The sequence below is a fragment of the Bombina bombina genome, chromosome 1, assembly GCF_027579735.1.
Source record: "Bombina bombina isolate aBomBom1 chromosome 1, aBomBom1.pri, whole genome shotgun sequence".
Taxonomy (NCBI): domain Eukaryota; kingdom Metazoa; phylum Chordata; class Amphibia; order Anura; family Bombinatoridae; genus Bombina; species Bombina bombina.
In genome coordinates, this window is record NC_069499.1 from 375,968,540 (window position 1) to 375,983,837 (window position 15,298).

Consider the following 15,298-nt stretch of genomic DNA (forward strand, 5'->3'; position numbering starts at 1 on the left):
CGAAGGGCGCGGAATAGAATGAAGAACACGGCAAGATTTTAGAAGCTTTGATAACCTGGATTCTGTCAGGTAAATCTTCATTTTTACAGAATCTATCAAAGTCCCTAGGAAGGAGACTCTTGTGAGTGGGGATAGAGAACTCTTTTCCTCGTTCACCTTCCACCCATGTGACCTGAGAAATGCCAAAACTATGTCCGTATGTGACTTGGCAATCTGAAAGCTTGATGCCTGTATCAGGATGTCGTCCAGATAAGGGGCCACTGATATACCTCGCGGTCTTAGGACTGCCAGAAACGATCCCAGAACCTTTGTAAAGATTCTTGGAGCTGTAGCTAACCCGAAGGGAAGAGCCACAAATTGGTAATGCCTGTCCAGAAAGGCAAACCTTAGGAACCGATGATGATCTTTGTGAATCGGCATGTGAAGGTAAGCATCCTTCAAATCCACTGTGGTCATGTACTGACCCTCCTGGATCATAGGTAGGATGGTCCAAATAGTTTCCATTTTGAACGATGGAACTCTGAGGAATTTGTTTAAGATCTTTAGATCCAAAATGGGTCTGAAGGTTCCCTCTTTTTTGGGGATCCACAAACTGATTTGAATAAAAACCCTGTCCCTGTTCCGACTGTGGAACTGGACAGATCACTCCCATAACTAGGAGGTCTTGCACACAGCGTAAGAATGCCTCTTTCTTTATCTGGTTTACAGATAATCTTGAAAGGTGAAATCTCCCTTGAGGAGGGGAAGCATTGAAGTCCAGAAGATATCCCTGAGATATGATCTCCAACGCCCAGGGATCCTGAACATCTCTTGCCCATGCCTGGGCGAAGAGAGAAAGTCTGCCCCCTACTAGATCCGTTACTGGGTAGGGGGCCGTTCCTTCATACTGTCTTAGAGGCAACAGCAGGCTTTCTGTCCTGCTTGCCTTTTTCCAGGACTGGTTAGGTTTCCAGCCCAGATTGGATTGAGCAAAAGTTCCCTCTTGTCTTGTAGCAGAGGAAGTTGATGCTGCACCTGCCTTGAAGTTTCGAAAGGCACGAAAATTAGACTGTTTGGCCTTTGATTTGGCCCTGTCTTGAGGAAGAGTATGACCCTTACCTCCAGTAATGTCAGCAATAATTTCCTTCAAACCAGGCCCAAATACGGTCTGCCCCTTGAAGGGAATGTTAAGTAATTTAGACTTTGAAGTCACGTCAGCTGACCAAGATTTAAGCCATAGCGCCCTACGCGCCTGGATGGCGAATCCAGAATTCTTAGCCGTTAGTTTAGTCAAATGAACAATGGCGTCAGAAACAAAAGAATTAGCTAGCTTAAGTGTTCTAAGCTTCAAGTATTTCAGTCAATGGAGTAGCTGTCTGAAAGGCCTCTTCCAGAGACTCAAACCAGAACGCCACAGCAGCAGTGACAGGTGCAATGCATGCAAGGGACTGCAGGATAAAACCTCGTTGAATAAACATTTTCTTAAGGTAACCTTCTAATTTTTTATCCATTGGATCTGAAAAAGCACAACTGTCCTCGACAGGGATAGTGGTACGCTTTGCTAAAGTAGAAACTGCTCCCTCCACCTTAGGGACCGTCTGCCATAAGTCCCGTGTGGTGGCGTCTATTGGAAACATTTTTCTAAAAATAGGAGGGGGGGGAAAACGGCACACCGGGTCTATCCCACTCCTTATTAATGATTTCTGTAAACCTTTTAGGTATTGGAAAAACATCAGTACACACCGGCACTGCATAGTATTTATCCAGTCTACACAATTTCTCTGGTACTGCAATTGTGTCACAGTCATTCAGAGCAGCTAACACCTCCCCAAGCAATACACGGAGGTTCTCAAGCTTAAATTTAAAAGTAGAAATATCTGAATCAGGTTTCCCCAAATCAGAAATGTCACCCACAGACTGAAGCTCTCCTTCCTCAGCTTCTGCATATTGTGACACAGTATCAGACATGGGCCTTAAAGCATCTGCATGCTCTGTACTACGTCTAACCCCAGAGCTATAGCGCTTTCCTCTGAATTCCGGCAGTCTGGTTAATACCGCTGACAGGGTATTATCCATGATTGCCGCCATGTCCTGCAAAGTAATCGCTATGGGCGTCTTTGATGTACTTGGCGCCATTTTAGCGTGAGTCCCTTGAGCGAGAGTCAAAGGGTCTGACACGTGGGGAGAGTTAGTCGGCATAACTTCCCCCTCGCCAGAATCCTCTGGTGATAAATTTTTTAAAGATAAAAGCTGATCTTTATTGTTTAAAGTGAAATCAATACATTTAGTACACATTCTCATATGGGGTTCCACCATGGCTTTTAAACATAATGAACAAGGAGTTTCCTCTATGTCAGACATGTTTATACAGACTAGCAATGAGACTAGCAAGCTTGGAAAGCACTTTACATCAAGTTAAACATGCAATATAAAAAACGTTACTGTGCCTTTAAGGGAAACAAATTTTGCTAAAATTTGAAATAACATTGAAAAAAGGCAGTTAAACTAACGAAATTTTTACAGTGTATGTAAAAAGTTAGCAGAGCATTGCACCCACTTGCAAATGGATGATTAACCCCTTAATACAAAAAACGGAATTGAAACAAACAAATTGAAAAAAACGTTTTTTTAAACAGTCATAACAACTGCCACAGCTCCACTGTGGCTTTACCTTCCTCAATATATGACTTTTGAAGCCTTTTGAGCCCTTCAGAGATGTCCTAAAGCATGCAGGGGACTGCTAAGGGAAGCTGAATGTCTCTGTCTGTAATTTTAACTGCGCAAAAAAAGCTCTAAAATAGGCCCCTCCCACTCATATTACAACAGTGGAAAGCCTCAGGAAACTGTTTCTAGGCAAAAATCAAGCCAGCCATGTGGAAAAAACTAGGCCCCAATAAGTTTTATCACCAAAGCATATATAAAAACGATTAAACATGACAGCAAACGTTTTATCGTTTAACTGAGGATGGAGAGGGAAAGGAAGTGGGTTATAATTCTTAAATTCAAGGACTAAATCACTTTTTGTAATACTTATAGTCCCAGAATCCCAGAACCTTATGCAATAATATACATAGAAATGTACAAATATGTGTGCAAAGAGATTTGCAACACAAAGAAAGAAAGACTGCAGGTTACTGGATTGTGTAATAACTCCACCCACTGTAGATAAAGGTCAGACAAATAAAGAATAAGTAAATATAAGGATCAAAATCATCCAAACATGCTCATTTGTACTAAATAACTTTATTGGTGAAAAATATTTAAAAGTCCGACTGGACTCATACACATGCACACACACACATACAATTAAAACTAGCTGGAACTCAAGTAATATGATTGGTATATCAAATAGCACTCTAAAGTTCAAATTATAATAACTAACAAGGGATCTTAACTGTTTATAGTGTTATAATATTGATCCCTGTTAGTATATGATAGGCTATAGACAGCAAGAAAAAATGACTGCTGAATTAGTTAGTCCTCCTTAAAGGCAAGTCTGCACCATGTAAGATAGGCAAAAACACTATATAATTTGATGTGCTGGGTATTAGTACATTAATTAGCTATCCCTGCACGTCCTTAAATATCTACGTGTTTTGTTCCCAAACTAAGTGAGAGTTGCACTATAATTATTATTCCCAATACTGTTGCTAGTAATAGTTAAGTGGTCAGTATATCGGCCCCATAGATATAGGGTATAAGCCTTGATTTCAAAGACAAAATATGGTGAGTGCCTCTTATTGAATCACCAGTATGGCAGTTGCTGTGTGTAACCTGCTGTTCGGGGTGAATATATTAGAATAGATTAGCATAAACCGATATTATTTGCTACAAACTAACAAGCGTTGCCACAATTTTTAGCACATCGCATAGTAGTGCTTTATCAGCTAGTTTGAATACTGTGCAGTTAACCCGCTTTGATAACGTAAGCTTATGAGTTTTGAAATCTGACCCCTACTATCGGCAGGAAAAATACCACAGAAATGCTTAGAAATATCCCATTACAGACAACTAACAAAGTTTAGTAGTAAATAAGGACTAAGCTACCAAAAGGTCTCTTCTATAGCGGAGACCTGATTACTTTTAACTGTCTATAGATATTATGCATATATCAAGAGTGCTATGGGGCACGAACACGGGGTTATTGAACCTCTATTTTTTAATTTGCTGACTCAGCCATAGCACTCTTGATATATGCATAATATCTATAGACAGTTAAAAGTAATCAGGTCTCCGCTATAGAAGAGACCTTTTGGTAGCTTAGTCCTTATTTACTACTAAACTTTGTTAGTTGTCTGTAATGGGATATTTCTAAGCATTTCTGTGGTATTTTTCCTGCCGATAGTAGGGGTCAGATTTCAAAACTCATAAGCTTACGTTATCAAAGCGGGTTAACTGCACAGTATTCAAACTAGCTGATAAAGCACTACTATGCGATGTGCTAAAAATTGCGGCAACGCTTGTTAGTTTGTAGCAAATAATATCGGTTTATGCTAATCTTTTCTAATATATTCACCCCCGAACAGCAGATTACACACAGCAACTGCCATACTGGTGATTCAATAAGAGGCACTCACCATATTTTGTCTTTGAAATCAAGGCTTATACCCTATATCTATGGGGCCGATATACTGACCACTTAACTATTACTAGCAACAGTATTGGGAATAATAATTATAGTGCAACTCTCACTTAGTTTGGGAACAAAACACGTAGATATTTAAGGACGTGCAGGGATAGCTAATTAATGTACTAATACCCAGCACATCAAATTATATAGTGTTTTTGCCTATCTTACATGGTGCAGACTTGCCTTTAAGGAGGACTAAGTAATTCAGCAGTCATTTTTTCTTGCTGTCTATAGCCTATCATATACTAACAGGGATCAATATTATAACACTGTAAACAGTTAAGATCCCTTGTTAGTTATTATAATTTGAACTTTAGAGTGCTATTTGATATACCAATCATATTACCTGAGTTCCAGCTAGTTTTAATTGTATGTGTGTGTGTGCATGTGTATGAGTCCAGTCGGACTTTTAAATATTTTTCACCAATAAAGTTATTTAGTACAAATGAGCATGTTTGGATGATTTTGATCCTTATATTTACTTATTCTTTATTTGTCTGACCTTTATCTACAGTGGGTGGAGTTATTACACAATCCAGTAACCTGCAGTCTTTCTTTCTTTGTGTTGCAAATCTCTTTGCACACATATTTGTACATTTCTAAGCAAACGTTTTATATTGCACATTAATCAGAGTATATACCTCTGATAGCAAGCCTGATACTAGTCGCTATTAAATCACTGTATTTAGGCTTAACTTACATTAATCCGGTATCAGCAGCTTTTTTCTAGCAAATTCCATCCCTAGAAAAACTTAAACTGCACATACCTTATTGCAGGATAACCTGAACGCCATTCTCCCTCTGAAGTTACCTCACTCCTCAGACATATGTGAGACCAGCAATGGATCTTAGTTACTTCTGCTAAGATCATAGAAAAACGCAGGCAGATTCTTCTTCTAAATGCTGCCTGAGATAAAATAGTACAACTCCGGTACCATCTAAAAACAATAAACTTTTGATTGAAGAAAAAACTAACTATATTACACCACTTTCCTCTTACTACCTCCAGCTATGTTGAGAGCTTGCAAGAGAATGACTGGATATGGCAGTTAGGGGAGGAGCTATATAGCAGCTCTGCTGTGGGTGATCCTCTTGCAACTTCCTGTTGGGAAGGAGAATATCCCACAAGTAATGGATGATCAGTGGACTGGATACACCTTACAAGAGAAATATATATATATATATATATATATATATATATATATATATATATATATATATATATATACACAGTATATATATATATATATACACAGTATATATATATATATATATATATATATATATATATATATATATATACACAGTATATATATATATATATACACAGTATATATATATATATATATATATATATATATATATATATATATATATATATATATATATATATATATATATATATATATATATATATATATATATATATGTGTGTGTGTAATAGTTTATTTTAAAGTATTTATATTTTGTTTGGTGCAACTTGTTTTAGCCCTTATGCTAGGGCTTCAGGTGCGCTAATTTATTGAACGCAAATTTGGTTTGCACTAGAGTGCAACAATTTACTTACAACTAATAATATGTGCACTATTTTGTGCAGTTGTGATATTGCTTATTTTGTTGCCACTTGTAATCTAGCCCATAGAGTAGCATAACAATTTGAATTTGTTTAATAAGCATTTGGTTTTAAAAAAATATCTAGGATCCTAGCATTATATTATAAAAAAAATTATCACTAAATTCTACATTTTTACAAAGTACAAAAATGGAAAAAGAATGTCTTTATGGAGAACAAATTAAACATGTGAATAATTCATTTGTACATGTTCTTCAAATAGAGTCTTATAAATATTGCCTGCTAACCTTGTATCCAACAGGGAGATCTTGACAATCTTGGGAACAACCACTGATTCTTTTACTTAAGCATTCATTTAAAAGACAGCCTCTCTCATCGGATCCATCTCCACAATCATCAGTAGTGTCACAAAGAACTCCCTCATGAACACACTTTCCATTTTTGCACATAAAAGATGAACTGTTGCATGACTGTTCTGAAAATAAAGAACACAACAAATCTTAAAAGGAACATTAACAGTCAATGTTTTACCATGCAATAAAATGCACAGTTATTAACGTAAAGAAAACTGACACTCATCTTTAGTTTCTCTACAGATCATTTAAATTAAGCAAAGAAAAAAACAAACTTAAAACATTGTCAGCTAATTATTGTGCTATACAAACAAGCCAATATAAAAAATAAATTAATTACCAATCTTTAAATCTTCTTCTTGAAATTATTATATATAAGCGACAAAGCAATCTATCTATCTATCTATCTTTCTATCTATCATTCTATCTATCTTATAATATATCATCTATCTATTTATCTATCAATCTATTTATCCATTAGGACCAATAATAAAGCATTACTTTTTAGATAGATTTAAAGGGACAGTCTACACCAGAAAGTTTGTTGTTTAAAAAGATAGATAATCCCTTTATTACCAATTATTACCAATTACCCAGTTTTGCATAACCAACACTGTTATATTAATATATGTTTTACCCCTGTGAATGCCTTGTATCTAAGTCTCTGCAGACTGCCCCCCTTATCTCAGTGCTTTTGACAGACATGCAGTTTAGCCAATCAGTGCAGACTCCTAAATAACTCCATGGCAGTGAGCATAATGTTATCTATATGACACACATGAACTAGTACTGTCTAACTGTGAAAAACTTTCAAAATGCTCTGAGCTAAGTGGCGGTTTTCAACGGATTATAAATCAGTTTGAGCCTACCTTGGTTTAGCTTTTCAAAAATAACACCAAGGAAATAAGGCAAATTTAAAATAAATGTAAAAGTCAATTGGAAAGTGGTTTAAAATTGCATGCCCTATATGAATCATGAAAGTTTAATTTTGACTAGACTGTCCCTTTAATAAAGGAACTAAACTCAACATTTTAGTCTCCGTAAGACCTCTCTTTCTCTCTTTGCCTGTCTGACTGACTATCTATTAGGATAAATAAATATAAACATTAGTTGTTAGAATTAATTCAGGAACTAAACACAATATTTTAGTCATCATAATTATGTGATAAGATATTTAATTGTGTGAAGTAAGAACGAGAAAATTGCAATTACTCTCATTATTTATTTTGTCTACTTTTCCTAGTGTTTTAAAGGGACATTAAAAACTGAATACATTTTATAAGCATAACATAGAGGTTATTCATGGCATCTATATAGTCAAGCTGAAATCTAGATTCCAAATTGGCGGCACTCATAATAAGAGGGAGATGCATGAAATGTATTAAGGGCCCGTTTACAAGTGGATCGCTATATATTGCTTTGATGAAAGCAATATTAGAACTCCACTATGTAATACCAGCGCACGCTAATGTGTGCTGGTATTAAAAAGTTTTCAGCAGGTGTTGGGAAGCATTGCGCTCCTATGGGAGCCTTGTTCTGATGCCATCGGAGACAGCATCAGAACATCACACAGCGAAGGGGGTAAGTATGCAATACTGCGATGGCAGCAAACTTTAATATATATGTATATGCTGAAATACAATTATATGTACTGTATGTGTTAATAAGTGTATATACACATATTAACACATAAATATATATGTATATATTTACTGGGAACACACAAATCCCATTGATCACCAACTTTAGACCCAAAATACTGCCTAGTGTAGTAATTGTATTAAAAAATAAAGATGCTGCTATTTTTATTTTTTAATAAAATACACTAGGCTGTATTTTGGGGTAATTTGGGGCATATTTGATCTGATCTCTGATTAATTTTATAAGTAATACTTTTTACCACAAGCTTGTGGTAGCAATAACCAGCCACCTGTAATGGCTGGTTAATTATCGTGCACCCGCAAACGGGCAAATTTGCTCATTTGCAGGTGCCTAATAATTTTGTGCTCCACTTGTAATCTAGCCCTTAGTGTTTAACGTCCCTTAAAATCTGGAAAATTGTCACTGCCCAAAAGAGAAATGTGAATACTTGTTGTGGATGTCATAACATACTATGCAGTAATTTCTTGATCAAGGCAGGATCTGTTTCTAATTGGCCACAGCTAAGAAGCTAAAGATAAACAACACTTAATACTTTCCAAAAGGGGATACATAACTTAACTGTAACCTTAATCAATGCAACTCATTGCTACCATAACACATTATGGGCCAGATTACAAGTGGAGTGTTAAATATCGCTTACGCAATGCGAGGTCGCGTTCACATTTCACCGAACTTTTAATTAAAAAGTGGAGTACAAATATCTCCAGTGAAAGCGTTATGTTGCTCTCCACTTGTAATCTGGCCCTATATCAGCTAAATGGTGTTAATTCTCATTAGTAAATTGTCATCTGAGAGTTGAGTCAGCTTCCATTTAAGCTTTCATGGAGTTTAAGAGGCCAGGTCATTAGTTATGTTGTAGTTCAAGATAATTGGCTATAACACTTGCACCTGTGTAATATACTAACCAAATTTTTAGCAGATGGCATCACAAGTTGTTTGGTGGCAGGTAATAGCAACCAGGCATAGGGAGTCATTTAATGCTATGTCACTAAATAATAATAACATGAGCTTTATCAGATGGCTAAAAAGGGCCACTTAACTTGCAATGGATCTAGTCCTTAAAGGGCCATAATACCCAAATGTTTAAACACTTGAAAGTGATGCAGCATAGCTGTAAAAAGCTGACTAAAAAATATCACCTGAACATCTCTATGTAAAAAAGAAAGATATTTTACCTCAAAAGTTCCTCAGTAGCCACATCCCATTGTAAAGGATTTATAAGCAGCATTTTAGTGTGTTTGTCCTGGCACAGCCAAAGGGTTGAGCCTTGTGCACTCTCATGTTATTTTCCTATTCAGTTTAAAGGAAGTTCACTATGAAATCTCATGAGAGTTAAGTCAAATCTCATGAGATCACAGTAAGAGTTCATGACCTCAGCACTGCTGATGCTGATTGGCTGCTGTTCATTTCTTCATTTTTTTTTACCTGTAGTTGGGCTGCAGCTGAGTATAACTTTTTACACAGAACTTACTCTGCTGAGCTGAGGAAATTGTGAGGTAAAATATCTTCTTTTTTTACATAGAGATGCTCAGGTGATATTTTCCTGTCAGCTTTTTACAGTTATACTGCATCACTTTCAAGTGATTTAGCATATAAGTATTATGTCCCTTTAAGATCTCAACCTTCCAATAACTTCATACTTTTCTTTCTAGAATAAAGACTTTTGGGTTGAGAAGAATGCCTACCTCATCTAGGAAAAAATGTCATCCAGGTCAAGATTTTTTAATAGTTATTAAAGGTTATTGCTAATGGGTTCCCCTCTCATATGCAATATGTCCTGACTGGTAAAGTGGTTAGATTAATTAAAGGGACACAAAACACCAAAAAAAAAATTATGATTTAGATAGAGAATACAATTTTCTATGATCTAATTTGCTTCATTCACTTGGCATCCTCTGTTGAATAAGCAGTACTGCTGAACTGGGATCCTGCTGAATGCACTGTGTGAGCTAATAGCATGAGGCATAAATGTGCAGCAACTAATATGCAGTTTCAACAAAGGATACCAAGAGTACAAAACAAATTTGATATTAGAAGTACATTCGAAAGTTGTTTGAAATCCCATGCTCTATCTGAATAGATGCTATGAATAACCTCTATGCTATGCTTATAAAATATATATTTATATGTATGTATGTATCTATGTATCAGAAAGAAATGTACAGATATGCTAGATCTTAAAACAAACAAATCTATACAAAAAGAAAAAGAACTGAAAATCTGCACATGTTTTTATTGACACTCAGTTTTGTTTGGCTGTTTTTTTGCTGTTTCATTGCTGGAATTCGGATTTTAATATAATATATCTACATATCTGAAGTGATCTTTCAGGACCTGCGCCATCTACATTTTAGTATTTATGTACTGTATGTATGACAACAGATTTTACAACGCTGCCCATGGGTACATTGATAAAACGGAGAAACAATACAATAAAAGACAACATTTTAAAGACAAATACAGGGGGAATTGAGGGCCCTATTCCCGTGGGAACTTACAATCAAGATGGTTAGGAGGATGGGAAACAGGAGGTGGGGACTGCAAATGTGAGAATGATATTAGTGAGGAGAGAGATGAGGGCAACTGTTAGGTAAGTGAAGTTCATTTATTAATGAGTTGGGTGATAAGCTTCCCTGAAAAAAAAAGGTCTTTAGGGAAAGTTTAAAGGAGGAGAGGTTAGGGGAAAGTCTGACAGCTCGAGGAAGTGCATTCCAGAGGGTTGGTGCTGCATGAGAGAAGTCCTGTATTCTAGCATGAGAGGATGTGATGGTAGATGACTCAAGAAGCAGGTCCTTGTTGGATCTTAGGGGCGGGCTGGAGTATATTTGTTAATGAGTGAGGACAGGTAGGGTGGGGCAGCATTGGTGAGGACTTTGTAGGTCAGGGTGAGAATTATGAATTTAACTCTGTTGTGAATGGGGAGTCAGTGAAGGGACTCACAGAGAGGTACAGCAGAAACAGAGCGCCAAGAGAGGTGGATTAGCCTGGTAGATGCATTTAGGATGGATTAAAGGGGAGAGAGGTGGGAGAGAGGAAGGCCATTTAGTAGGTTATTACAGTAGACAAGTCGGGGAATTACCAGGGAGTGAATTAGCTGTTTAGTATTTTCCGCGCTCAGAAACAGATACATTTTTTTAGATATTGCATAGGTGGTTGCGGCAGGTTGAAAAGAGCAATTGGATGTGGGAAATGAAGGACAGATTTGAGTCAAGTGTGACTCCAAGGCAGCAGACCTGGGGTGATGGGGAGATAGTGATGCCACCAACAGTGATGGAAAAATTAGAAACTGGAGTAGAGTTAGAGGGGGGGATTAGAAGTAGTTCAGTCTAGCACATGTTTATTTTTAGGTGGTGAGAGGCCATCCAGGAGGAAATGCCACAAAACAGTCACTGATGTGAGAATTGACAGAAGGAGAGAGTGCAGGGGTGGAAAAGTAGATCTGGGTATCATCAGCAAAGAGGTGATAGTTGAAGCCATAGCTGTTGATAAGTTTACCCAGTGAAGAAGTGTAAATAGAGAAGAGTAGAGGACCCAGGACAGAGCCTTGAGGTACTCCAACAGACAGAGGCAATAAAGAGGAGGAGTCAGCAGCAAAAGAGACGGAGAAGGATATGTTAGAGAGATAAGAGTGAATCCAGGAGAGGGCAGTGTCAGAGAGCCAAAGAGAGCTGAGAGTCCGTAGGAGAAGGGGATGGTCAACAGTGTCAAAGGCAGCAGAAAGCTCAAGTAAGATGAGTATAGAGGAGTATCCTTTGTTTTTAGCAGAAAGGAGATTGTTAGTAACCGTGGTGAGGGCAGTGTCAGTTGAGTGTTGGGGACGGAACACACACACACACACATATATATATATAATATCAATTTATATTAGGATTGGTGTACTGCACTGAAATAATTATCTGCTTAATTATTTTTTTTACAAACTAAAAACATCCCAAAATACATTGCATAAAAACCCAATTGAGCATGTTTATTTAATTTTTTTGTGATCAATAAAAAGCTAAATATAAGTGAGCACATATACTGATTTAATAATCATTGTTGAATGAGCTGCAGCAGTCTATTGAGGGCAGTTACATTTATATTAGTTTTAATAAAACAAATGAAAGTTCAACCTCTTTCAGATTTCTTCCTAAAGTAAATAGTTTGTTGTAAAATCTTATGTTTACATTTACCTTCATAAAAACTTTGCACACTTACATTTACGTCACATAAATGAAAAAGCAATGAAATTGTCTGATGGTTATATTCCCACATTTACACTATGACTACAACATTTTTTTTATTTTTTTTAATGTGTTGTTTTCAGGGCCCGACATAAGGTCACAGGATAAAGGAAGATAATGGGATGCCAGATTTATATGGATGATGTCTGACCATGTGTATCACTTGGGCCTTTTACAGAAGAAGAGTCATGGTTGGGCACTCATTAATAATCCTGCTAATTTTAATGTTTGTGTTTAATTAATTAACATAATCTAGACATGAAAAATGACAGCAATATACACACCATTTTTTTATTTATGTAGAATGTTGAAGAAGTTTTTAGAACCTCCCCCACAACTCATATTTAATTATTCATAAGAATAACAAACCCAGTCTACTGGTTACACCATTGAGTCATGAATGTTTTGAAAATGCTTTGGGCTTAGCTTCACATAGGCTCTGTGCTGAGAGTCTTGGGGTTACCCATGGGACAAAGCTAATACAACTACTTGCTTTGGTGGGTTCTGTTTTGGATAAGGAAAATGTATCACAATATCAAGATTTTCAAATGTTGACATTAAAACGTGACAAAATAAGCAGAGATATATGAGCTAAGCAACATTTCAGAGTCACTATTTAGTGCAACAGTTATATATCTATCTATAACATGATATCATAGATCTTTATACCAAGTAGTCTCCCTAAGATTCCAGATTCAAGTGTCAGACCCATACTAGATTATAAACAGGACAAGAATACTATTTAAAAATATTACAAATAACCAGAAATTGTTAATGTTCATGTTAACAAAGAAGTAATAAATTCTAAACCTGTGCTTTGGCACTTTTTGTTTAATGGTGCTTCATCAGAGTGATCCAAGCAATCAAAATCTCCATCACATTGCCACTGAAAATTCAATAAGCATCTTCCATCTGCACAGCTGAATTCACCAGGGCCACATTGGCGATAGGCTAGAAAGAGATATTTGAAAATAATAAAATAGAGAATCATTTTAATAAATCATTTCCACTAATCATATACACTAGGGTCTTAAGATAAGATTAAAACAGAAGTTCACATCTGTATTAGTTTTTTTTTTTTTTGGCTAATAAATTATAGTCTCTTCAAGAAATAAAAAAAGAAACTATGGGCTAGATTACAAGTGGAGCACTAAGCACTTTTTTATAGTGCTTATCTTGGTAGAAAAAAAGTTTTGCGTCGGGGGTTGTGCTGGTATTACGAGTTAAAAAGTTATCAAGCTTGCGCTAACCCAACTCTCGCAAAAAGAAGAACTTACAATATTGAGTGCACATTCATGTATTCCCTATAGAAGTCAATGGAAAAAAGTAACAAAAAAAAACCCCACTTGCATGCAAATCCGATCGTATATTCTCATGTGCGCTAACAAGACATGAAAATATGAATATTTCACATTCCAGTACTCTTCACATAGAAGAATATGTTCTATTTATTTATAAATATATATTTCTATATATATATGACGGTATTTTGGTACAATAAATCTATACCAATATATACACTATATATATATATATATATATATACACACCGTATACATGATTATATATAGGTATATATATACAGATATATAGGAATATCTATATATAAATATATAAAACATATTCTGCTATGTGCAGAACACTGGAATCTCAAATATTTACAGTAAATACATGGGGTTCGATTTATCAAATCATTGCTAAATGCCAATAGCATATGCTGTCGGCATTTAACATTGCACAAGCATTTCTGGTGAAATATCTGATTGGGATAATTGCAGTCCGCAACCTCAGAGGTGGTGGATGAGTTAAGGAGCAGTGGTCTTATGACCGCTGTTTTTTAACTCTTGTTTACGGCGAGCCGGAATCATCTGGGGTTGATTGCAGTATTGCTTGGTATAAACCTATATGATTGCGCTCAAGAGATAGCGTTAACTTTCAACTTGTAATACCAGCGCAATTTAACCTGTGTGCAAACAATCACAAAAACCCAATATCGTTTGTGTGCAAAAGTTTGCGATCCATTTATAATCGGACCCTATGGGCGCGATCCGATATCGATCGCAGTTTGCGGCGCAAGCGAGGGAACCGGCGTCACCTGCAGTTTCAGCTCGCAACTCGAGCCATCCCATATAGGTCGCCGTCAGATGCTAACGTGCCGTAAGTCTGACAAACCAGCGATGTCCAGAAATCTGCGTAAGTACAAATTTCTGGCGTCGCCAGTGACTTGCGGCATGTTAGAATCTGCCGGCGCCTATAAAACCTGACTAAAGTTTAAAACACCCGCACTGTCTAACACGCCTCCCTAACATAGCCCGCACTGTCTAACACGCCTCCCTAACATAGCCCGCACTGTCTAACACGCCTCCCTAACATAGCCCGCACTGTCTAACCCTCTATCCGCTATCCCCCCTCACTAGCCTAACAATAAAAATGCTATTAACCCCTAAACCGCCGCTCCTTTACCCCGCCGCAACCTAATAAAATTATTAACCCCTAAACCGCCGCTCCTTTACCCCGCCGCAACCTAATAAAATTATTAACCCCTAAACCGCCGCTCCCGTACCCCGCCGCCAGCTATATTATATCTATAACCCCCTAAAGTGAGCCCCTAACACCGCCGCCATCTATATTAAAATTATTAACCCCTAATGTAAGCCCCTTACACCGCCGCCATCTCTATTAAAATGATTAACCCCTAATTTAATCTACCTACCCCGCCGCCAGCTATATTATCTATATTAACCCTAAGTATATTATAGTTAATATAGGTATTACATTATATATATTAACTATATTAACCCTAATTATATTAGGGTTAATATAGTTAATATAGTTACTATAGTATTTATATTAACTATATTAACTCTATCTAACCCTA

The 15,298-nt window shown here is 36.7% G+C and overlaps 1 protein-coding gene across 1 annotated transcript in view; it reads right to left on the bottom strand.

Annotated features, from left to right (window-relative positions):
* The window catches only part of LRP1B (LDL receptor related protein 1B), a 2,715,774-nt gene that overhangs the window by 434,582 nt on the left and 2,265,894 nt on the right, over positions 1 to 15,298 (bottom strand). The window contains exons 55-56 of the mRNA XM_053698264.1: positions 13,231 to 13,371; positions 6,470 to 6,657 (exon numbers count right to left, since the gene is read on the bottom strand). Of these exons, the coding sequence (XP_053554239.1) occupies positions 6,470 to 6,657; positions 13,231 to 13,371 (329 nt within the window). The remainder of the gene's footprint in view (positions 1 to 6,469; positions 6,658 to 13,230; positions 13,372 to 15,298) is intronic.